Source organism: Schistocerca cancellata, chromosome 10 (assembly GCF_023864275.1).
Source record: "Schistocerca cancellata isolate TAMUIC-IGC-003103 chromosome 10, iqSchCanc2.1, whole genome shotgun sequence".
Classification (NCBI taxonomy): Eukaryota; Metazoa; Arthropoda; class Insecta; order Orthoptera; family Acrididae; genus Schistocerca; species Schistocerca cancellata.
In genome coordinates, this window is record NC_064635.1 from 191,430,808 (window position 1) to 191,457,576 (window position 26,769).

At 41.6% G+C, this 26,769-nt stretch overlaps 1 protein-coding gene across 1 annotated transcript in view; it reads left to right on the forward strand.

Moving 5' to 3' along the window:
• The window catches only part of LOC126106241 (uncharacterized), a 245,450-nt gene that overhangs the window by 147,745 nt on the left and 70,936 nt on the right, over positions 1-26,769 (forward strand). Inside the window, exons 2-3 of the mRNA XM_049912468.1 lie at positions 4,933-5,118; positions 14,015-14,120. Of these exons, the coding sequence (XP_049768425.1) occupies positions 4,933-5,118; positions 14,015-14,120 (292 nt within the window). The remainder of the gene's footprint in view (positions 1-4,932; positions 5,119-14,014; positions 14,121-26,769) is intronic.

Sequence of the window (26,769 nt, forward strand, 5' to 3'; positions counted from 1 at the left end):
TAACAATGGTAACTGCGTGTGAGTGGCACGACCAGAGGTGTCTGATGAGCTCGTCATTCGGTTTCGTCACATATAGGATTTGTCTGGAACACTTCATGTTTACTTCCCTGTTTTTTTCATTTCTGCAAGCACCAGCGATGTAGCAGTTGTAGTGTCACAATTGCGTGGTGAAGTTAAACGTTGCCAATTCTGTTGCTATCGTCGAGCGCCGATTGCGTCAGCATTTCCCTCGCACGTCTCTACCCAACGCAAAGGTCGTCTTCTCGTTAAGATTTTTGTTCTTCAGTTTCAGCAACTGTTTATGAAGTATGCCGATGTGAGTTTTACAACGCAGCTAGTGTGCTATTTCTTCACGACGCAAACTTTGTTACTCCGTTCACACCGCCTTCCCCCAGTCCAATCGGACTACTCACCTGTGCCGTCTACACTTTCTTTACGCAGTCAAAGAGAAAGACTCGACATGATGGGAACTCAAAAAGTAGCAAGACGCTCTCACACACTGAAAGTAAAATTGTAATCTGCTACAATTTCATATATTTACAGAAAATTGAGAAAAAAAATATAATGTCAAATAAAAATATCGGCACGCGGTATTGCCGTTTCGATATCGATATATTTGGGGAAAATGTCACCGACATATATCGATATTTTAGGAAATATGCCGATGAATCGATATTTTACCAACAGCCCTAGAGTGAAGCAGTGTGCCACTAGGCTAACTACAAACTTGTATTGAATACTTGGCGTTTATTACCCAATTTTTTCGGTTCTGCTGGAAGCATTTTAAAAATAACACCTTCAAAACAGCGTACAACTTTCTCTACACTGCCTTAAGTAAGTGTTGTCCGAACGCATATCGTTCTTCCAATTAGTGTTCGCTAAATGTATTTTGCAGTTTCTTTTCAATGAGCCAGTGTTATCAACAACATATCCCATGACGGAATATATGCATAGGAATGGCGCAGTTAGCATTCGCAGACACCTAAAGAACAGGCTGCTGAAGATCGTAACTGACGTCTTAATTCAGTCTAACCTCCAAAATGGTTCAAATGGCTCTAAGCATTATGGGACTCAACATCTGAGATCATCAGTCCGCTAGACTTAGAACTACTTAAACCTAACTAACTTGAGGACATCACACACATCCATGCCCGAGGCAGGATTCGAACCTGCGACCGTAGCAGCAGCGCGGTTCCGGACTGAAGCGCCTAGAACCGCTCGGCCACAGTGACCGGCTCTAACCTCCCACCTCTAGGCCAAGAATATTCTTCTATAATTGACAGAGTTTTCCCAAATTATAACACCATACGAGATAACAGAGTGAACGTAGGTTAAGTAGACAAGCCTTCGAATTCAGAGTCAGAGACGATGGAGATCATTCTCTCAGTAAAGACAGCAGCATTCAGTTTCTGCACAAGTTCTTGAACGCGGTACTACCCAGAAAACGTTCCGTCTACCCTCAATTTTAAGAGTTTAAAGTACTCACCTTGAGCAGCTTGGAATGCAAAACTTCGTTTTTTATAAAAGTTCTGCGTTAGAACCTGACTACATTGCGTTCTGTTGTAGTTAAAAATTAATCTGGTCTCTGAAAGCCACATTTTTTACACAGAAACTCCCCAGCAGATTAAAACTGCGTGGTGAGCCGGAACTCAAACCTGCTCCTGCACGCAGTACTGATCCATCAAGTAGCTGGAAATCAGCCTAGACTCCGCTGCGGCGTGTAAATTCATTCTCGATAATCTGTAACACTTTGCGTGTCTTTTACAATAACGCCTGTCTCATCAGCGAAAAGAACAATCTTATATCGTCCATCAAGTTTAGCAGCAGATCACTGATGCGTATCAGGAAAAGTGATGGACACAGAACAGAGCCTTGCGGCACTTACTGCTTTTCACGACCCCAGTCAGATTCAGACCTCTTCACTGTTTGTTGACACTCGAGGATATCTTCCTGCTCCTTATTTGGGCATCCACAGGTTCGATACACGATAGAAATATTTTAATTTCTTTTAGAAAACTTTTAAAGTCTACTAAAAAACTTTTGGTGGCTGTTTAGCTGTTAGTAGTTATTACGGGATCACACACAACCAGTTTCCCAATTATCTAATAGCATCCTCAAGCATATACATAATTATAGCTAATTTAACATTGGTTCGTGAAAGATACACGGTCTCTCAGCATTCAGATGGCGCTCCAAATGCCAGAACCGCATAAATTGGATGGTTGCTAGATGAAACATCCAATATTTTTATGAGTTACAGAAGCAGGTAGTGTACATAAGCATTGCGAACCTCAAACCTGCCTACTTCGGACGTAGCTACCACGTGGCCTTTGCCGGCATTTGTTGAGTGTAACAAGTAAGCTGAAGGCAGACGTGGGGTAGGGGGAGGGGGAGAAAGGAAAGGGATTGTTGATGTTAGCTGCATCGGGACATTCTTCAGGGCGGATCCACAAGTACATCCGACGTCGTGGGGGAATCTCAGAGTAGCGATAGTGGAAATAATGGGCAGGGACTGTGGATAGTTGGCACTCGGTGGTAATGTGGGTCGGCTGTGAGGCTTGCCGAGACAGTCCGCGCAGTTGCGGTAACACTGTGTGCCATAAGGCACCGTGGTTAACGCATCTGCCTAGTAAGCAGGAGATTCTGGGTTCGAATCCCGGTCCGTTTCCCATTTTCACTCGCCGCGCCAGTTCCCAGTGCAGCTGACATCAGTAACCCCTTTCCTTTCTATCCTTCCTCCACCCCCCACTCCCCTCTCCCCGCCTCCTCTGCCTTCAGTTCACATATAATACGAGGGCAGTTCAATAAGTAATGCAACACATTTTTTTTCTGAAACAGGGGTTGTTTTATTCAGCATTGAAATACACCAGGTTATTCCCCAATCTTTTAGCTACACAACACTATTTTTCAACGTAATCTCCATTCAATGCTACGGCCTTACGCCACCTTGAAATGAGGGCCTGTATGCCTGCACGGTACCATTCCACTGATCGATGTCGGAGCCAACGTCGTACTGCATCAATAACTTCTTTATCATCCGCGTAGTGCCTCCAACAGAGATGTCAAGTTGAGCACTGAGTTGTTTGATGGTGATCCGTCGATCTCGGACGAGTGTGTTCGCACGCTCCGCCATTGCAAGAGTCACAGCTGTGCACGGCCGGCCCGCATGCGGGAGATCAGACAGTCTTGACCTTGCGGCGATGATGACACACGCTTTGCCCAACGACTCACCGTGCTTTTGTCCACTGCCAGATCACCGTAGACATTCTGCAAGCGCCCATGAATATCTGAGATGCCCTGGTTTTCCGCCAAAAGAAACTCGATCACTGCCCGTTGTTTGCAACGCACATCCGTTACAGACGCCATTTTAACAGCTCTGTACAGCGCTGCCACCTGTCGGAAGTCAATGAAACTATACGAGACGAAGCGGGAATGTTTGAAAATATTCCACAAGAAATTTCCGGTTTTTTCAACCAAAATTGGCCGAGAAAAAAAATGTGTTGCATTACTTATTGAACCGCCCTCGTATATCACAGCTGCGGAATATGTGTGGTGTCATGTCCGAAAGAACACACACCACACATTCATATAATTGTTGACTTTTCTTCAAATGGTTCAAATGGCTCTAAGCACTATGGGACTTAACATCTGAGGTCATCAGTCCCCTAGACTTAGAACTACTTAAACCTAACTAACCTAAGGACATCACACACATCCATGCCCGAGGCAGGATTCGAACCTGACTTTTCTTCACTGGCCCATACCCATGACTCGCAGTGGTCTTGTATGCTGCCCGTGCCTGCTACCCATTGGAATTTTTTGATGTATCCATGCAATTTAGGCGGTACTGGCAATTAGAACGCCATCCGAACGTTGGAAAAGCGTGTATTTTTAAAGAACCAATGTTAAATTAGTTAGAGACATACTGTTAAAGATTCGATTAAATCACCACGAAACCAGTTGTGTACGATCACTTAATAAAGAACTTCTAACGGCTAAAACGGCTGCCCAAAAGTTTTTTTAGAAGATTATCAATATTTAAAATATCCAGAATGAGATTTTCACTCTGCAGCGGAGTGTGTGCTGATATGAAACTTCCTGGCAGATTAAAACTGTGTGCCCGACCGAGACTCGAACTCGGGACCTTTGCCTTTCGCGGGCAAGTGCTCTACCAACTTTTTTCCCCCTCTGAATCTCGTTTTGTTCTCTTTTGTTCATTGTATCTGCTCGGGACGGACGTCGCAAGACACCCTTTTAAGTTCGTTGGTTGATCGATTAACTCAGTTTTTTTATTACAGAGGACAGCTAACCCTCTGACCGAACACGCTGAGCTACCGTGCCGGCGAGCCAACTGAGCTACCCAAGCACGACTCACGCCCCGTCCTCACAGCTCTACTTCTGCCAGTATCTCGTCTCCTACCTTCCAAACGTTGCAGAAGCTCTCCTGCGAACCTTGCAGAACTAGCACTCCTGAAAGAAAGGATACTGCGGAGACATGGCTTAGCCACAGCCTGGGAGATGTTTCCAGAATCAGATTTTCACTCTGCAGCGGAGTGTGCGCTGATATGGCTGTGGCTAAGCCATGTCTCCGCAGTATCCTTTCTCTCAGGAGTGCTAGTTCTGTAAGCTTCGCAGGAGAGCTTCTGTAAAGTTTGGAAGGTAGGAGACGAGATACTGGCAGAAGTAAAGCTGTGAGGACCGGGTGTGAGTCGTGCTTGGGTAGCTCAGATGGTAGAGGTATTGCCCGCGAAAGGCAAAGGTCCCGAGTTCGAGTCTCCGTCGAGCACACAGTTTTAATCTGCCAGGAAGTTTCATTTAAAATATTTCTATCATCGCACAAAAGTATTACTTTACCTGTTAGGACTGCACGTGTTGCTGAGTGTGGCTCCTGGACGGCTGCTGAGCGGACGTGTTGTTGTCGTGTGTCGGCAGGTGTGGTTCCAGAACCGGCGCGCCAAGTACCGCAAGCAAGAGAAGCAGCTGCAGAAGGCGTTGGCGCCGTCGGTGCTGCCGGCCTGCAACGGCGCCATGATGCGCAACATCTACCCCACGGCGTCGCGCGGCTACCAGCCCTACCCACACCCCAACACCATCAACACCATGAACAGGTACCCCCAGGTGAGCCTCAGCAGCACTGCGTCACCACGACGATGCATTCCTTAGCTACCAGCTTTACACTTTTGAATCACCACGAGGTCCATCCGTGATGGGTATCATCTACCCCCCACCTCCCCTTATGTCACACACCTACCAGTCCTGCCTGCATACAAACGCTATCTAAACTACGAACGAGAGAAACACAGCATGCACTGTGTCATAAGCACATCATAGTCCTTGCGAACAAGCATTATACTCTGTTATATTTTAACTATAGTTCAGTCTTGATCACAACACTTACGTCTCAAAACCATAGGTGACCGGTTTCGGTTATATTTATATAACCATCTTCAGATCTGTGAATTAATTTTAGAAAATACTAGAAACCAATCTTAAAATAACGTGAAAAGTATCTAATGATGACGACAAATTTTAACAGGTCTCTACATTGGATCTGAGACTGTGAGAAAATATATATCGGCCAAACAGGTCGAAATTTTGCAGTAAGGTACAAAGAACATCGGCCATCACTTTTTTTTTTGGTCATTAGTCTACTGACTGGTTTGATGCGGCCCGCCACGAATTCCTTTCCTGTGCTAACCTCTTCATCTCAGAGTAGCACTTGCAACCTACGTCCTCAATTATTTGCTTGACGTATTCCAATCTCTGTCTTCCTCTACAGTTTTTGCCCTCTACAGCTCCCTCTAGTACCATGGAAGTCATTCCCTCATGTCTTAGCACATGTCCTATCATCCTGTCCCTTCTCCTTATCAGTGTTTTCCACAAATTCCTTTCCTCTCCGATTCTGCGTACAACCTCCTCATTCCTTACCTTATCAGTCCACCTAATTTTCAACATTCGTCTATAACACCACATCTCAAATGCTTCGATTCTCTTCTATTCCGGTTTTCCCACAGTCCATGTTTCACTACCATACAATGCTGTACTCCAGACGTACATCCTCAGAAATTTCTTCCTCAAATTAAGGCCGGTATTCGATATTAGTAGACTTCTGTTGGCCAGAAATGCCTTTTTTGCCATAGCGAGTCTGCTTTTGATGTCCTCCTTGCTCCGTCCGTCATTGGTTATTTTACTGCCTAGGTAGCAGAATTCCTTAACTTCATTGACTTCGTGACCATCAATCCTGATGTTAAGTTTCTCGCTGTTCTCATTTCTACTACTTCTCATTACCTTCGTCTTTCTCCGATTTACTCTCAAACCATACTGCGTACTCATTAGACTGTTCATTCCGTTCAGCAGATCATTTAATTCTTCTTCACTTTCACTCAGGATAGCAATGTCATCAGCGAATCGTATCATTGATATCCTTTCACCTTGTATTTTAATTCCACTCCTGAACCATTCTTTTATTTCCATCATTGCTTCCTCGATGTACAGATTGAAGAGTAGGGGCGAAAGCCTACAGCCTTGTCTTGCACCCTTCTTAATACGAGCACTTCGTTCTTGATCGTCCACTCTTATTATTCCCTCTTGGTTGTTGTACATATTGTATATGACCCGTGTCTCCCTATAGCTTACCCCTACTTTTTTCAGAATCTCGAACAGCTTGCACCATTTTATATTGTCGAACGCTTTTTCCAGGTCGACAAATCCTATGAAAGTGTCTTGATTTTTCTTTAGCCTTGCTTCCATTATTAGCCGTAACGTCAGAATTGCCTCTCTCGTCCCTTTACTTTTTCTAAAGCCAAACTGATCGTCACCTAGCGCATTCTCTATTTTCTTTTCCATTCTTCTGTATATTATTCTTGTAAGCAGCTTCGATGCATGACCTGTTAAGCTGATTGTGCGATAATTCTCGCACTTGTCAGCTCTTGCCGTCTTCGGAATTGTGTGGATGATGCTTTTCCGAAAGTCAGATGGTATATCGCCAGACTCATATATTCTACACACCAACGTGAATAGTCGTTTTGTTGCCACTTCCCCCAATGATTTTAGAAATTCTGATGGAATGTTATCTATCCCTTCTGCCTTATTTGACCGTAAGTCCTCCAAAGCTCTTTTAAATTCCGATTCTAATACTGGATCCCCTATCTCTTCTAAATCGACTCCTGTTTCTTCTTCTATCACATCAGACAAATCTTCACCCTCATAGAGAATTTCAATGTATTCTTTCCACCTATCTGCTCTCTCCTCTGCATTTAACAGTGGAATTCCCGTTGCACTCTTAATGTTATCACCGTTGTTTTTAATGTCACCAAAGGTTGTTTTGACTTTCCTGTATGCTGAGTCTGTCCTTCCGACAATCATATCTTTCTCGATGTCTTCACATTTTTCCTGCAGCCATTTCGTCTTAGCTTCCCTGCACTTCCTATTTATTTCATTCCTCAGCGACTTGTATTTCTGTATTCCTGATTTTCCCGGAACATGTTTGTACTTCCTCCTTTCATCCATCAACTGAAGTATTTCTTCTGTTATCCATGGTTTCTTCGCAGCTACCTTCTTTGTACCTATGTTTTCCTTCCCAACTTCTGTGATGGCCCTTTTTAGAGATGTCCATTCCTCTTCAACTGTACTGCCTACTGCGCTATTCCTTATTGCTTTATCTATAGCGTTAGAGAACTTCAAACGTATCTCGTCATTCCTTACTACTTCCGTATCCCTCTTCTTTGCGGATTGATTCTTCCTGACTAATGTCTTGAACTTCAGCCTACTCTTCATCACTACTATATTGTGATCTGAGTCTATATCTGCTCCTGGGTACGCCTTACAATCCAGTATCTGATTTCGGAATCTCTGTCTGACCATGATGTAATCTAATTGAAATCTTCCCATATCTCCCGGCCTTTTCCAAGTATACCTCCTCCTCTTGTGATTCTTGAACAGGGTATTCGCTATTACTAGCTGAAACTTGTTACAGAACTCAATTAGTCTTTCTCCTCTTTCATTCCTTGTCCCAAGCCCATATTCTCCTGTAACCTTTTCTTCTACTCCTTCCCCTACAACTGCATTCCAGTCGCCCATGACTATTAGATTTTCGTCCCCTTTTACGTACTGCATTACCCTTTCAATATCCTCATACACTTTCTCTATCTGTTCATCTTCAGCTTGCGACGTCGGCATGTATACCTGAACTATCGTTGTCGGTGTTGGTCTGCTGTCGATTCTGATTAGAACAACCCGGTCACTGAACTGTTCACAGTAACACACCCTCTGCCCTACCTTCCTATTCATAACGAATCCTACACCTGTTATACCATTTTCTGCTGCTGTTGATATTACCCGATACACATCTGACCAGAAATCCTTGTCTTCCTTCCACTTCACTTCACTGACCCCTACTATATCTAGATTGAGCCTTTGCATTTCCCTTTTCAGATTTTCTAGTTTCCCTACCACGTTCAAGCTTCTGACATTCCACGCCCCGACTCGTAGAACGTTATCCTTTCGTTGATTATTCAATCTTTTTCTCATGGTAACCTCCCCCTTGGCAGTCCCCTCCCGGAGATCCGAATGGGGGACTATTCCGGAATCTTGCCAATGGAAAGATCATCATGACACTTCTTCAAATACAGGCCACATGTCCTGTGGATACACGTTACGTGTCTTTAATGCAGTGGTTTCCATTGCCTTCTGCATCCTCATGTCGTTGATCATTGCTGATTCTTCCGCCTTTAGGGGCAATTTCCCACCCCTAGGACAAGAGAGTGCCCTGAACCTCTATCCGCTCCTCCGCCCTCTTTGACAAGGCCGTTGGCAGAATGAGGCTGACTTCTTATGCCGGAAGTCTTCGACCGCCAATGCTGATTATTTATCAAAATTTAGGCAGTGGCGGGGATCGAACCCGGGACCGAAGACGTTTTTGATTATGAATCAAACACGCTATCCCTAGACCACGGGTGATCTGCCATCACATAACATTCAATAATCATGCTGAAGGGACAGTAGAGCAGAATCTACAAGTTCTTCATTATGCAAATAAAGGTTTACTTATGAATATCTTAGAAGAAATCGAGATATATGCTCATTTGAAAACCAAATCATCAATGCTGCTCAATGAACAATTAGATTTTCGCGAAAAATATTTTTACGACCTTTTTGACGAAATTTTATAATGAAGATGCACCTACTCTTTTGTTTTAAAATATAAGATTAGTTATACCCATGGCAAAAGCTAAGTATGAAAAATATGCTATATAACATATAAAATATTTATTAAATTAAAATTGATTATTATAAAACTATTAGATCGATGAGTTCTAAATATTTAATCAGCGGTCTCATCAGTTATTCAGACAAACATAATGCGGAACATACTCCTGGCTGCTATCCTACTGTTATAAAGAATGTTGCTATGCAAACTACAGTTAAAGTAAGACGATTCTGCAACATCCATCAAAGATGCAATTGTGATGTAGGCGACACGGTATAATCGATATATACCATAATTCCAAGGACTTTTACATCTTTGATTTAACTGACAGTGTAATAGTATTAATGTTGCCCACAGAGGGCACAGCTATTACACACCGTAGTTTACCGTTTTTATCTAAAATACAAATAAGTTCTACACATACTAACTATCTCTTAATCAGACATTTTAAATGAATCAATTTCATGTTATTAGTGTATTTCGTATTTTTATACTTTGACGATAGCGTCATATTATGAACGCTGATTGGCAGTTGCGAAGTCGTGTAAGAGGAAGTAGGCGGAGCCTGTGCATATTTAAGTTCATGCTCAGCACTCATAACCATCAGTTGACTTCGTAGCAGCTGAGGAGAGCTCCGCCTACCATCCTCCAAGGAAGACATGGGTATAATAAGTTTTATTTTATCTTGTTAAAATTTGTCGTCATTAGACACTTTTCATGTTATTGGTTTCTAGTATTTTCTAAAATTAATTCACAGGTGTGAAGATGGTTATATAAATATAACCGAAACCGGTCACCTACGTTATTGAGACATAAGTGTTGTGATCAAGACTGAACTTTAGTTAAAATATAATAATCTATTGATCACTGTATTCCAAAAAATGTTTACCAATATTATACTCTGTCATGGCATGGTTGACCGATGATCCACAACATCTACTCTACACTTCTGTCATACATCTACCATCCCTACCTGCCCCCCACCATCATCAGATCATGAAGAGGTATCTTCATCATCATCATCATCATCATTACGATTTCCCTTCCAGAGATCTGGGTAAGAACTGTGTGAACGATATCCCTCCATTGGTTTCTGTCCTGGTATAGCTTGTCTCCCTCCACAGCATCCCACGTTACTCCCCTTGAAATCCTCATTAACGTGGTCTCACCATCCCTTCCTTGGCCACCCAATCGCTCTACTTCTGGTACCTCCATATCCAAGTACTGACATGGAGTTCGGATCGGGTGCATTCGCTCCACAATACCCAACCACTTCGATCTCGAAGCACTTATTGGTTCCTCCATCGTCGAAACCACCTGCAGGTCTCTCCTTACATATTCTACTATGTCACTCCTGGTTTTTGCAGAGCTGACCAAAGGTACTTCATTTCACATACTTGTATGTGACTCCCTTCTCTCTTATTTATTACACAGGACTCCAGACTATAAGTCATGACTGGGAGGAGATTGGTTTCATACTGGTCTGTTCACCTCTTAGGGGAACTCCCGAGATTAGGTTTCGCACTTTTGCTACTCTGGTTTGGCACTTCCATCACTTGATACAACACTACCCAGATAACTGAACCTTTTTACACATTCGTCCTTCTCCCCTTCCGGTATGATGTTACAAGGTGTGGGTGTCCTACTCATCTTCATTGCCACTGTCTTGCTCTTAGTGACAGTCAGCTTGAATTCTTTTAAATTTTGTACCAGTAATCCAGTCTCCTCTGAACCTCCATTTCTGTCTCTCCCCAAGTGGCGATGGCATCAGCAATAAGCAGAAGCACTGAGATCTTCATTTTCTAATTCCTTGATTTCCTTCGTGATTGTGTCTACAAATTTAATGACGAGTAATGGGGAAAGTGAACCCCTTTGCTGAACACCTCTCTTTCTAAGAAACCTTTTTGACCTTCCATTTCCTACTTGTACATTGCTTTCACAACCTTCAAGAGTATCTGACTTTTTTAGTTAATGAGTCAGGAACATTATTTTTTACCCTTTGGTATTCTGTCGCACTTACGCTTTTTCCAAATCCAGAAATACTACTATCAGGTTCTTTCCTTTTTCCATAACTGACGACTGGAAAAATGAGGACTGCATTTGCCCTGTTACTTCTGAATCCACACTGTTCTTCCTAAAATTGATGTTCTAGGATTTTCCTCAGTACCTTTTATATGCTATTTTCCGTTATCTTAAGGCAATGTGATAGCAGTGTGCTTCCTTAGTATTCAGTGCACTTCGTTTTACTTTCTTTCTTAAACAATTGTATTATAATTCCCCTTTTCCAATTATCTGGCACTTCGTTCTCTTTCCATATCACCTCCAGCAACCGATGTAACCATGGTATTCCTTGGATCCCAGCTGCCCAATCATATCTGCTATCACCTCATCTACTCCTACCGCCTTCCCACCTTTCATCTGTTTCAGGCCATTTCCAGTTCCTGCAAAAGAAACTGCATTAAAACGTATTCCCTAGTAAACATGAGAATGCACTATGCCATTACCATGTAGTGAACCTTAGGTACCAGCGTTATATTCTAAGTCACAACATGGTCCATCCTTGATCCACATTATCTACCCACTTATGTCAGATGCCTACTAGCGCCAGCTGCACCCCAACATCGTCAAAATCTGCACCCACCCATCACACAACTGCCAGCTCTTCCCACATCCTAACACCATCAAACCATGAACAGGAACCCCCACGTGAACCCTATCATCTACTGACCATAACCACACAGCCGTACTTGCATATCGGCATTATACGCTGTTTCGTGAATGGATCATCCACGATCAACCATCAACACTGTTAACAGGTACTCAGAAGTGAACCACAGTATGCACTGTTTCATAACCACGTCACAGTCGTCCTCTAAAGCCATTATACTTTGAATCATGACATTGTTCACCCATGAGATACAATACATACCCCCACGCTGTCACTCACCTGCCAGACCTACCCAAACACCAACGACATCAACATCAAAAATAGGTACCACAGGTGAACCTCAGTGTGCCTACATTGCAGCTATTACTACTGTCATAGTACTGCGTCAGTACAAAGACGTACAGGGACCTGTTGGACGACCACATTCGCTTCTGTGTACCAATGTGCTCAGAATTTTTCGGAACACAGCTCAACAAACCATTATCCCTGCATTGCGTAATAGTTCTCAAGTAGTATGTGATCACTGACAAATTTCTTGAATTTTTCATGCGAAGCACTGACGCTGGCACGCTGGCCGAGGCATTAATTTAATCACCTGTGGATATCACTTTATTTCCTGTACTCCCCAGTATGGTTTTATGTTCTGTAGTTCTTAGCACACCAGATAGGTTTTCCTCCATATGTTTCAGTACTTCAAACTAGTACTGTACATGTGTTTATTTAATCGCTCACTGTTTACCGAAAGATACTGCGGACAACATCCAACACTCTCCTCAATAGTGGACTGTGGCAGTGGTTTGGACTTCTTTTCCTACCTGTCTTTTAAGAAATTGTCAATGACAATGAAATTCACCAACAGCCATGTAACTGAAAATGTTATTTTCTTTTATTCCGAAGGCTACCAGTTTCATCATTTCACTATGCCATCAAGTAAAATAATATAACGTCTTAAGTTACATGGCTGTTGATGAATTCCATTGACGTTGACAATTACTTAACCAACCAATGTCCTCTGTCCATAATGGACCAACAGAGATTGACTTTTTGGAGTCTCTTCAACCAAGAATCTTCCTTCAGAATGTGAATTGGTTTCCTGTTCCAGTAAAATGTTGCAGCAGAATTTGTGGATGGTCTATGAGATTCTCATGGTATTTATCACCAGCTATCTAAGACACAATGGGGTTCTCTCCCTTCATACTCCTTCATACTCCATACTTCTGACTCACTCTACAGTAGATATCCACAGCTGGTGGTTTTTTAGTTGAGCCACTAGTAGCGTGCAGCCCTTATGACACCATCTTATCGCTTCCTTTTAACCCCACACCCAGTTACCCCGTTTTGTTATTTAAACTACAGAGTGTGGCCAGCTGTGAGGGTGAACCTCAACTAATCCATAAAAGTTGTCAGCATAAGCACATTTTCATAAACTACCTGCACTGTCACTTAATTTGTGATCCCCATCTTGGTGTGTCGCTGGCTGTGTAGATGAACCTTGAATTCTTCGAAAAGTGTGTGGCGACCACCTTCCTGTATATAATCACTATTAAAAACAGTCTTGACCACGATTTATTTAACAAGGTGACCGGTTTCGACCACTACTGTGGTCATCTTCAGACCATTGAGTAGGAACCTCTTTCTGTTGGAGAAAGAGGTTCCTACTCAATGGTCTGAAGATGACCACAGTAGTGGTCGAAACCGGTCACCTTGTTAAATAAATCGTGGTCAAGACTGTTTTTAATAGTGATTATTTACAAGACATTGATCACTGCTGTTCCCGTAATGCATTCAAAACCTTCCTGTATCATCACAGCTAGATGACCCATTTTGTTGCTTGTGACTGGAGTGTGGCAGACTGTGGGATATAGTCACAAATAGCCCACAGTGCATACGACTGCACAGTAGTTTTGACATCATGTGGTCACCTTCATAGGCACCCAGCCTGACTGCAACTAGCCTGTTTTGTTGTCTGCATCTTGGTGTGTGGGTGATTGTGTGGGTGCGTTGTGAGCAGCTCGCAGGGATGTGATCACCCTTGTGCACCTTTCACACCCAGCTGCCTTGATCCCTCTGTTTGGACCCCGGCGCCTGGCAGCCAGTGTGGACGAGCCATGAGTAGCCCGCAGTACTTGTGTCCGCAGATGACGGCCAGCTCGTACCCGGGCATGACGCAGCCCTTCAGTATGACGCACGGAGCCACCAACATGACCGCGGCTGCTGTCTCTGGGATGCGGCAGGACGCCATGGGTGAGTTCACTTCCATTCTTTTCGCTTCCCTTAAAGTGTTACATTACAGATCGTGGGCCTACTATGGCTTTACAAGTAGGAACAAGTAGTACAGCCTTAGAGTGCGCACTAATTGAGACCCTACCTGCGCAGATGGCGTGTTAGGGAAGGTCACAACGGTAGTGTGTGACCGCTCAGTGTCATTCAATACGACCACGACGACACCCCTCGGTCGACGTCAACACTCGTGGTGTCACTCGCCTTCGTACATGGCAGTGGGCGTTTGAAAATTCGTGACGCTAGCTCAATGGTCGTCAATTGATTTAAATGTTATTCCAGGATGACTCTTAATTCAATTACTGCCACAGGGATGAGGAGAAAGAACACATCCTGGTGTTACCAGCATTATGCGTATTTAGATGTTCGATTAATCTGAATGGTTTGCATTGTTCAAAAAAAAATGGTTCAAATGGCTCTGAGCACTATGGGACTCAACTGCTGTGGTCATAAGTCCCCTAGAACTTAGAACTACTTAAACCTAACTAACCTAAGGACAGCACACAACACCCAGCCATCACGAGGCAGAGAAAATCCCTGACCCCGCCGGGAATCGAACCCGGGAACCCGGGCGTGGGAAGCGAGAACGCTACCGCACGACCACGAGATGCGGGCGTTTGCATTGTTCCAGCGATTCTATTCTAACTCTATGCTGGTGTACCGACAAGGACCATTTTCGCAGATAAACATGCAAGTACGTAATGGATGTTCAGTTTCTCGATATAGTTCGTCGTACTCACACATTATACAGGGTGATTCAAAAAGAATACCACAACTTTAAAAATGTGTATTTAATGAAAGAAACATAATATAACCTTCTGTTACACATCATTACAAAGAGTATTTAAAAAGGTTTTTTTTTCACTCAAAAACAAGTTCAGAGATGTTCAATATGGCCCCCTCCAGACATTCGAGCAATATGAACCCGATACTCCAACTCGTCCCACACTCTCTGTAGCATATCAGGCGTAACAGTTTGGATCGCTGCTGTTATTTCTCGTTTCAAATCATCAATGGTGGCTGGGAGAGGTGGCCGAAACACCATATCCTTAACGTACCCCCATAAGAAAAAATCGCAGGGGGTAAGATCAGGGCTTCTTGGAGGCCAGTGATTAAGTGCTCTGTCGCGGGCTGCCTGGCGTCCGATCCATCGCCTCGGGTAGTTGACGTTCAGGTTTCATAACTAACCATTTTCGTAGGACTCTCCATACAGTTGATTGTGGAATTTGCAGCTCTCTGCTAGCTCTGCGAGTCGATTTTCCTGGGCTGCGAACAAATGCTTGCTGGATGCGTGCTACATTTTCATCACTCGTTCTCGGCCGTCCAGAACTTTTCCCTTTGCACAAACACCCATTCTCTGTAAACTGTTTATACCAACGTTTAATACACCACCTATCAGGAGGTTTAACACCATACTTCGTTCGAAATGCACGCTGAACATGAAACGTCCCCTTTGAACAATTTTACATGTGAAACGTCCACTTAGAACAATTATACAAGCCTGTGCTTAACCTGACACACAATATTATTTAGCGCAACGCAATCTGACTTTCAATAACCCCTACAAAACAATGGCCCTGACTAACTTTAACCTATACCTTTTACAAATCACTTACCTCACAAAAATCTTCGCTACTCAAGCTACTGCAAAACAGCGAGCGCCACTACTGCCAGCTAAATAAAAGATTCAAACTACTGAAGGTACTAACTACTGATAGGGATAGTTATCAAATGAAAGATATTAATAGAGAACAAACAATGTATTTACCTTAATATTCATAATTGACATTCAGTCTTACAGATTATCAAAACTCCGCCATCTCTCTCCCCACGTCCACCACTGCTGGCGGCTCACCTCCAACTGCCCAGCGCTATCTGCTGTTCACATCCAGCTATAGCAGTTCATGACAACAATGGCAGGCAACAATGCAAACTAGCCACATACTGCACACAGCACAGCCAGTGATTTTCATACAGAGAGCGCTACGTAACGTTGCCAATAAGAAAACATAAACATCAAACTTACATAAAGAAAACATAAACAGCCTACTTACATAGCCCCCATGCTCCCCACAAAAAATTTTACAAATGTTTTTGGCCAGTGGCCAATAATGATTTGATAAAATTTTTCATAATTACACTAACAAAGATATCTAATGCACACACTTATTGATACAATGTTGGTCAACAGCTAAAATTTTTTTACAGTCCATAAAGACAGTCCTGATCGTTCATCATAGTAAAACTGCCGTTTCTTTTATCAAAGTCTGAGCAATAAAAGACAATGCACACGGAAGTAGTGGATTTCCATGCAGTCTTGAAGAAGTAGTGTGGTCCTTCCAACGGAAAGACAGTGCTGACTCTTGACATGCAGACAGGTAATGGGCCACAACAGAGCAAACCCACAGCAGAGTCATTCGACGTTTTGAAGAAGATTGGTAGATAGGTCATCACAGAGTAGACCTACTGTAGTCCTGGTAGAGAGTATTGGTGAGGCAGCAAAGGTGTAGACCCACTGTAGTCCTTGTTGAGATGGCCAGCAGCCATCTGCTGCGACTGTGCAGGTGCACAATCACCATCGAAGAATCTTGCAGAGAAGATAGCAAGTCCATAAACCATCACTTGTGCACGCACAAAGTTTTAGGAATTGTCTTTAGAACCAGCAATGCTGTTATCCAGTCCCTTGCTGAATTATTAACACACGTGCAAACACTATCAGTCCCTACTTCTCACATATTGTCCATATACTATGACCAACAGAAATGTGTGCAGTGAGATGGAACTTACAAGTTACTTAATTTGATGAACTGCTGTCAATTACAATTTTATAACATAAGAATACAATGACAAAGGTACAAAATACATAATTAAAAACATAACAATACAGATAACATTTGTAGTACAGCCTTTACAAAAGAATAGAAATAAACATATACATCAGTGTTACAGGAATGATGACATGAGTACAAAAATAAAAGATCAGAATCACTTTTGAAACGTCAACTTCACACATGAGCATTAAAACAGAATAAATAATGTCTAAACATCTTTACAAGGTAAATAACAGAGTATTAGAAAAATTCTACAACATAGCTGTCATCAGCTAAACACATAAGGACAGGAAAAACACAAATACACAAGGGTACACAAACACATAGTGGGATAACACAAAAGGAAAGGACAACACACAATTACATATTGGGAAAAAGCAGCAAAGAGGAAAGGACAGGGTTTGTTTTCAGTGTAACATTTGGTACTGCAGTCCACCCCACAACTTCATTTGATAGATCTTTCGTCTTATTTCAACATTTGTTTCCACCAAAAAAATCCTATCCAAGCATGCTTTCTGTATTCTGTTCACATCCTCTTTCAAAAATAGTTTTTCTCCACTGTGCACTACTTTTTTTGGCCAAACTATTTTCTTATAGCTTCTCAATACATTTCTTCCAAGTCATCATAGTTAGTTTCTTATATAGTCTACCCCCTCTTAAGCTAACTTAAATCTACTGAGCTCAGATGCTAAACTAAGGGACGAGGCAATGCAGCAAAAAAAATAATTAACACAAACATCAATGACAAAAAATAGAAATGGCAAAGCAAGCAGCATAAATTAGCAAAGCAAGTGCAATATTACAACTAATATAAGGCAATGCAGGAAACAAGAAAAACTAGCTTAGAAGAGTAACACAAAGTCAAATTCAGTAACACTATGCCTGACAAACAGCAGCAACTTATACCTAAACATGACATAGCTCAAGCAGAAAAAATATTACACTAAAGACGATAATGCAGACAAGGGAAATGTATATTCACATCTTAATGTCTATGTAATTAAAGTGGTGCACCATAACAACTGATTGTAAAAAAATATTACCATGTACCTGAAAAGAAAATTATGTTTTACTGTTACGAGTTCCTTCGTATTGTTCTTTCCTTTCCAAGTGCTCCTTTTTAAAGAATGTGGATCATAAAATAATTATTTAATAGATCTGTTGACAGAAAGTGTTCACATTAGCAAATGCATTTTATTTTATAAAAGCAATGCTGCAACACAGCTGGAAACCAGATATCAAATGAAATAAGCAATTACGCAAACCAAAGCATAAAAATATCATTCAGTAGTCATGTGACATTTCATTTCATAAGTTAATTGCTCTCAACTCTCGTACAAAGACTCTTGTCATAATCAGGTGTGCAGATGTAAAAATATTTCTTGTCATTTTATTAGGCATTTCAGTAAATATCATAAATTTTTAAGTAACGAGGGTGTCGCATTAGCGATGAAAGGCACACGCTAATGGCTTGTTCTCCAGGTGTTTGACACACCTGGGTGCCCACGACGCATTATGTACAGGTGGTCACTTAACTTTCTTACGGAAATATTTACGACAGCAGTTTCCGCTACAGTAACAGTCTCATATAAAAATATTTCACAGGTCAAGAATTAGCGTTGCAAATCTGTAGAAACAAAATGCTATTGATATGACAGTGTCCAAAATATTTTCGCTTGCATTGTGATACATTCACGCATTTACACACACATTTCATAACTCTTAAAGTACGGTTCTTGGTTTCCAACATCCTATTTCACAAGTCAAGAGTCCCTAACTTCTATTCATTACACCTTACCTTATTCGTCGACACTTTTTCCATTTTTCATCATGGCAGATACATAGCATAATCAAATAACTCATATGGCATCAGCTTATGGATCATAAACTTACCGCAACAGCATAATACACATCGTCGTCGTAAAAATAACATCATAAAACCTCAGTCAAATCTCAAAATCGTCGTAGCTTCCTCCAATAATTTCAAAACCTAACAAAATTCTCTGCTCATGTCAAAGGTGTCATCTGCCTCAAACGTACTTTAAAATCATTCTCCCTTACCAAATACATCATTCAAAGCTCTCATAGTATCACAATGGTACCAAAAAAATATGAACAGTGCACAAAGTACAGACAAAGTACAATTTCTTAAGTGTGAAGTAATCCAACTCTGTAATTGCGTAAACATGTGTCACTGACGTAGTAAAAGGATGTTTGTTTCTCTGTTAAATGATCAGATAGCTGTGTAATTTATGTGTTAGAGAAATATGGTACCGATGTGTTAAATTGTATAAGCAAATACCATATTAGCTAGGGCTCCTTGTGCTTGCCAAACACATGGTACACAAAGTAGGCATGTACCCCCCTGAGGTTTATTGTAATTGTATCCTCAGGTATAATAGCTTACAGCAATGGAATGAAATGTATCACAAAAAACTTTCTTTGTAATTCAAAAATCTCTAAAAATAAATGTTTTAAGTACAAAATTAATCACTCAAATACGTGTCCTGTAGCGCTAAATGTGCGTCTTGCTGTAAGATAATCTCTGGGAAGTGTCGTAGTTATTGTCCTCCGAAAGCTAAGTTCTGCAGAAGTCAATGTACTTACCTCATGATACACAAAAGTGAAATGCTTTGCGTATAGATAACTTAGTTATTACGCTTATTGCCGTGATGAGGAAAGTACTGTGCTGTAACGTATTGTTGTCCTACGGAAAAGGCTGTCTCCTTGTAGCAATAGCACAAAAGTCACCACTAAAACATGTCTCACTTTATAGAAGAATTCAGAAAAACTGTGCAGATATAAAACAGATACACCGCAAAAGCAACATTGTAAATTGTCACGCATTAGCAGCGTCGTGATAAAATCGTGTAGCTGTCACATAAACTAACCACTATGTCATCTGGCATTTCACAGAAAGCACCTCAAATCCAGAATCCACTCTCAAGCAAACCAAAATGTTGCATGAAAATTTCATTAGCAGTGCTGGTATATGTTCTAAGTATGTAAGCCTAATAGTCGTTACGTAATCATGCAACTAACAAGCAAGAATGTACACACACAATAACACTGTGTCGTCTGTTCGCAATAACAATGCATTCGTAATTTCTGTTTAAATAATTTCTCTTGGTTCTTGACTGGATGGTTAGTTAGCTTTAAAACATAGTTGCATGTTAACAGTTTCTCAGTGGGACAAATTGTACAAGTAACGTGAAGTGACAATTGCAAAGACTAAGTTAAAAAGCAGATTATCTGTCAATAAATGGTTTTACATGAGAAATGTGGTGTAAACCTTTTGCTCTTCTCAGTACGCAGAGTTTCAACTTGTATGCAATTATCATGCGGTATTCGTCCGTAAAGAATACGGGAATTTTGCTCAAGGTTAGCGTCAATGTCATTTTTCTCGGAGCCAGCCGGCGCACGCAGCTGCCTGCGGTGCGAGTCATTGTCTGTTTCTTTGTTGGCGCGCGCCGTTACTGGGATTAGGAGGCCTAACTTCCACAAATTCGCCTTGCCGAGAGGGCCCAGCTCTGTTTAAAACTCGCCAGTTCTGATGCAATTCAGGTCTGTCGTTACGATCATATCGTCTGTCGTCATATCGGTAGGTTCGACAGTTTCTTTCTTGTCGGTCACGTGGTGGAGAATTTCTCCCAGAATCGTAACTACGCGCTGGACCGTTGCGTCTAAAGTTATTCTGTCTCCCTTGATAATAGTTATTTTGGTTCCCATATTGTCTGTTTCTCTGATTGTCTCTGTGATAGTCATTACCGCGGAAAGGTGATCTTTCCCTGTAACTATTACTCTGCCAGTGGTTATCATATGGGTGGTGTCTGTTTTGGTCACGATTTACGTTGTAAGAATAGGTTTGTCGTAGCCATTTATTGTTTCTGTCGTCACGGAATTGAGACGGATGTGACCTGTAGTGATTGTTTTCCTGTTTTCGCATCCCGCGACTGTCTGTGTCAATTTCCAGTTCTTGTAACAATCCCTGAAAAGCTTCAATGTCGTCTTTGCAACGTCCTGCCAAAATAATATGCCGTAAGTGTTCAGGTAATTTGATTAAGCAAATGCGGATGAGTTCTGAGGGGCTGTATGGGTTTGACAGGTATTGATTCTTGTGCAACATGTCTTCAAAATATTTGACAAGACTGGAAAATTCAGATTGCTCGAAGTGTTTCATCATTATGATGCTATGTTTTACGCGGTCTTGTGTGGCCTGAGACCAATATGCTGAGAGGAAGGCATGGTAAAACTCTCCTTCACTGTGGCAATCGTGAATGACCGATCGCATTCTTACAGCTGGTTCATTCTCCAAGTAGCCACACATAAATTCTAATCTGTGCTCCAATGACCAGTTGGGAGGAAAACAATGAGAGAATTGATGGAGCCATGCTTGTGGATGAATGTCGTTGCCAGAATTCTTAAATGTTTTGAATTTACGTGTAGTAATGAACAGCTTATGGTCAAAATCATCGTGTCGGCGAGTAGCATATCGGTCATTGTTACGTCGTGTCGGCTGTTCCATCTCAAAATTCGGTGTACCTTGCCAATTGCTTTCATAATTACCGAAATGCCCTGTGTTATTATTTTGTGGCTGTTCCGTATTTCTATGTCCCTCTTCCCTTATTGGGGCGCGAGTGTCCTCTGAAATACGTAATTCTTGTATTACCTGTGTCAGCTGATCTTGTACTTCCCGCATTTCTCTTTTGTATTGCGTATTAATTTGATTCTGATTTTGTTTGAATTTTCTTATTTGTTCATACTCTTCTGTGTCAGTGAAGGCTACGGGTCTTGTGTCATTCAGATCATCATCTACCTTTGTAGATAAGTTAGTGACCTGATCCGAAAGTTCGGCTACTTTCTCCGATAGTGAACACATTTCCTCAGTGTGTTTTTCTGAACCAAGTTTCAGAGTGTCCATTTGTGTTGAAATCGAATCTACTGTGTTCTTTAAGTTGTCCTGAGTTTTTGCCAGTTGCGTAACCGAATCGGTAGATGCAACTGAGTCCATTTTAGCTTGCAAGGTCTCATGATTTTCATGAACAATAGTTTGCAGTTCTTTTATGGCTGCTTCGTGATTCTGTAATGCGTTTTCATGCCGCGAAAAAATAGGCTGAAAATGCTCACAAATTTGTGTTTTTACGTCATTACAGACCTTTTGACATTTCGATTCAATGTTATGTAACTCAGTAGTTAAATCTTCACGTGTTTGTTCAAGTGTGGTGTCTAACTTCCGAAGATTTTGTTCCATTGTGTCTAACTTTTGAAGCTTTTGCTGTGTTTGTCTCTGATTTTGTTCCATTGTGTCTAACTTTAGAAGATTCTGTTCCATTGTGTCTAACTTTTGAAGATTTTGTCCCATTTGCCTCTGATTTTGTTCCATTTGTTGCATTAATTGCAATAATAATGTATTAGTGTCTGGAATCTGTTTCTCTATGCTTTTTGGCAGTGCGTTTTCACCGGCAGCATTCACATTTTGACAAGCAGAAAATGTGTCTTGACTCATTTGAGAAAACGGTGAGGACGCAAAACCTGTATCTACAGTATTTGCAAAATTGTGTCCTATCATTTCGGATTCCTGAGGCGAGCTGTTGCCGACCGATCGATCGATAATGCTTCCCTGTTCACTACCTGTTTGACTGTCTACGCCATTGTTTGACGCCCGCTCCATTTCCCTATGCACAGTTTCCAAATTACTACTTTGAACATTAGTTAACTCATTACATGGTGGGGCCAACACACTGCTTTCGTCTTCACTGTCATTTCTTAGTTTACTTTGGAGCCGAGTATTACGTTTTTCACACGCCATTATTGTCACAATATTTCACACGATAACACAGAAAAGCACAATTTGAATAGCAAAAATAAGAGAACACATTAACATAGCACTGAAAATAATATCTAGTTAATTGCAGCAGCGAAATACTTGGCGCAAAGCTACATGCATGCCACAACTGTTTTACTGTACAACAATGAAAGACTGCAACTACCAAGGAGATTCTCTCTACAATTACGCGCTAGCAATAAACAAAAGCTACACTAAATACACAAACTACAAGAAAAAAATCAGAAGATTCCAGTGAGGTATCCTAGGCTAAGGGTCGACATATGAAACGTCCCCTTTGAACAATTTTACATGTGAAACGTCCACTTAGAACAATTATACAAGCCTGTGCTTAACCTGACACACAATATTATTTAGCGCAACGCAATCTGACTTTCAATAACCCCTACAAAACAATGGCCCTGACTAACTTTAACCTATACCTTTTACAAATCACTTACCTCACAAAAATCTTCGCTACTCAAGCTACTGCAAAACAGCGAGCGCCACTACTGCCAGCTAAATAAAAGATTCAAACTACTGAAGGTACTAACTACTGATAGGGATAGTTATCAAATGAAAGATATTAATAGAGAACAAACAATGTATTTACCTTAATATTCATAATTGACATTCAGTCTTACAGATTATCAAAACTCCGCCATCTCTCTCCCCACGTCCACCACTGCTGGCGGCTCACCTCCAACTGCCCAGCGCTATCTGCTGTTCACATCCAGCTATAGCAGTTCATGACAACAATGGCAGGCAACAATGCAAACTAGCCACATACTGCACACAGCACAGCCAGTGATTTTCATACAGAGAGCGCTACGTAACGTTGCCAATAAGAAAACATAAACATCAAACTTACATAAAGAAAACATAAACAGCCTACTTACAAACAACTGTCGTCGATTCACTTCTGCCGTACTCAATAACACAAAGATCTTTCTGTTGAGCGGTCGCCATCTTAGCATCAACTGACGCTTACGCCTAGTCAACAGCGCCTCAAGCGAACAAATGTACAACTAAATGAAACTTTATAGCTCCCTTAATTCGCCGACAGACAGTGCTTAGCTCTGCCTTTTGTCGTTGCAGAGTTTTAAATTCCTAAAGTTGTGGTATTCTTTTTGAATCACCCTGTACATCCGCTGTAAGAACAATTTCATGCATTTACATTTTTGGTGTCCCACAATATTGGTTGGCTAAATATTATGACGATACGTTGTATTCAACTTCCACAGATATCGTTTATCATGTAGTCAAGACTAAGTAATGAAGCCAAAATCGTGGATAAAACTGAAATGTTCTTCGTTTATTATCACTTTTCTTCTCAATAACTAAATATGAAATATGGATCGGGATTGGGGGTGAGGATCCTATCCTTCTTTCCAGTATTAAAATGGTCGATATCGTGTTCTGAATAACGCGTGTCATATAATGTCCAAATATCGACACCACCCAGCCTATCAATTCGGCACTTAAATGTCTATTCTTCGCTCTCGAAATGTTCGATGTGATCGTCTTTCACACGCAGGGTTCAATTTAACGGTGTATGCACTGTTTTTAGTATTTTAGGTCCAAGTTAATTAATATCTGGTAGTTAATAAGCGAATTATTTTTATGCTGGCGCGTTGTTTGTATCAGTTACCCCCGCAACCGTCCAAGGATTCTCTTAATGTTCCGCCCACACGCGTTTCATAATTTAAAAAAATGCAGAATTACGTAAACTATAGCTTTCCGTTGCGTACAACTTTCGTGGGTTCCACAACCATAATAGTTTCCCAAGAGTATTTTTACCAGCTAACACAAAGTTCGAATTATGTTGTCGGAATCATATTCACTTCACCCGACAATAAACGCCTCTGATCATTTCGTAATACGTAATGTATTTTAAACGCGCTTGAAGAGTCTTTAAATAATCTCCTTAACGAATTTCGCAGTCGCGTACCACTTTTTCATCGACTAGCCCGATCGCGATAACTGAAGGTAGAGAGCTCAATAATGTGTTACATGTTCTTTTATATGTATTAAAAAACAAAAGCGCCCCTATATCTGTCTGTCCCGCTTGATCTTTGCTATTTTGCTTTTTATTACTTTTCATTATATTGCTTCTTAGTTATACTGTGCAGTTATTAAAGTTTTGTATTACTTTCCCCTTTTTAATTCTTCCAAAATGAAGTCTACTTATCCCCGATTTTAATTAATATGATGTTAACTGACACGCATGCCCGCAAAGACCGTTATAAGTGACTGTAGTGGTGGGGAAGAGGGGCTGGGGGCTCTGCCCTGAAGGATCACTGCATGGTACGTGAGGTGTAGTTCAACAGCTGAAGCCTATGCGGAAACACGTACCATACATCGCCTGTAAGCTATAGCTAGCAGGTCTCCAAAGCGTCATATTGTGTCGTTATGACCAATAAAGTGGAAAATATAGGATTCAAAGCTAACAGTTACTCGCAAGAGCACAAAAAAATAGTTGCATAAACAACTAACCGAAGCGAAACAAATATGGCCACATGCTATCAAATTGAAATCTCATAAAACAAAAACGAGGTACAAACGCAATCTATCAGACAATTCCATTAACTATAGTACTGACCTTGCAATAGAAATAACACATAGGGCATTACAAAACTATACCGATGATATAGTTTGAAATCTCCAGTGTTTTTTCTTATATAGGAGAAAAATAATCTGTGGATGGAAACCTGTCTCAGAAACGGTCATCCACCAAAGATACAAAGCATCACATCCATAGGAGACAAGGCCTATTTACACAGCAGTTAGCTGCATCTTCTCCACTACCGATTACCGAATAACGAACAACATTTCGAGACGTTCCGCCTACCGTCCGTCAGCGTACGCAGTCACATTTTCTGCCGACTGGGTGTCCCAGTGGCAAGTGCTGGCGCCTATAACTTCGATTCTCTGTAGCGTCGTTCGATGCCATTTGCGGGCACGGATTCCTATCGTCAGTTTGTTCCTCACGACATCTTCTAAAGCCCCTCCGAGTTTGTTGCTACCGTTTCATAACCTGTTCAGGAACGTTATTGCTGTATTCTGTTGCAGGCTATACTCCATAAACGAGATCTGCTAGGCCTCGGTGTACGACGAGACATAACACACGTAAAAGTGATTATATCTGTTCTATCAATGCGGCTGCGATTAACAGCACTACTAAGTGACCGTTCAGAGTCAAAGTTAATTTTGTTTATTACAGAACCAATACTTAGCTCTTATATGGAAGAAATCAGACCTAAGGTTCAGTAGTTTCTGCAGTCTGTTGCCCGCCGGGACTCGTCGTAACTACAGAGTTATTACAAATGATTGAAGCGATTTCACAGCTCTACAATAACTTTATTATTTGAGATATTTTCAAAATGCTTTGCACACACATACAAAAACTCAAAGTTTTTTTAAGCATTCACAAATTTTCGGTATGTGCCCCTTTAGTGATTCGACAGACATCAAGCCGATAATCAAGTTCCTCCCACACTCGGCGCAGCATGTCCCCATCAATGAGTTCGAAAGCATCGTTGATGCGAGCTCGCAGTTCTGGCACGTTTCTTGGTAGAGGAGGTTTAAACACTGAATCTTTCACATAACGCCAAAGAAAGAAATCGCACGGGGTTAAGTCGGGAGAGTGTGGAGGCCATGACATGAATTGCTGATCGTAATCTCCACCACCCCCCCCCCCCATGAACCATGGACCTTGCCGTTGGTGGGGAGGCTTGCGTGCCTCAGCGATACAGATGGCCGTACCGTAGGTGCAACCACAACGGAGGGGTATCTGTTGAGAGGCCAGACAAACATGTGGTTCCTGAAGAGGGGCAGCAGCCTTTTCAGTAGTTGCAGGGGCAACAGTCTGGATGATTGACTGATCTGGCCTTGTAATATTAACCAAAACGGCCTTGCTGTGCTGGTACTGCGAACGGCTGAAAGCAAGGGGAAACTA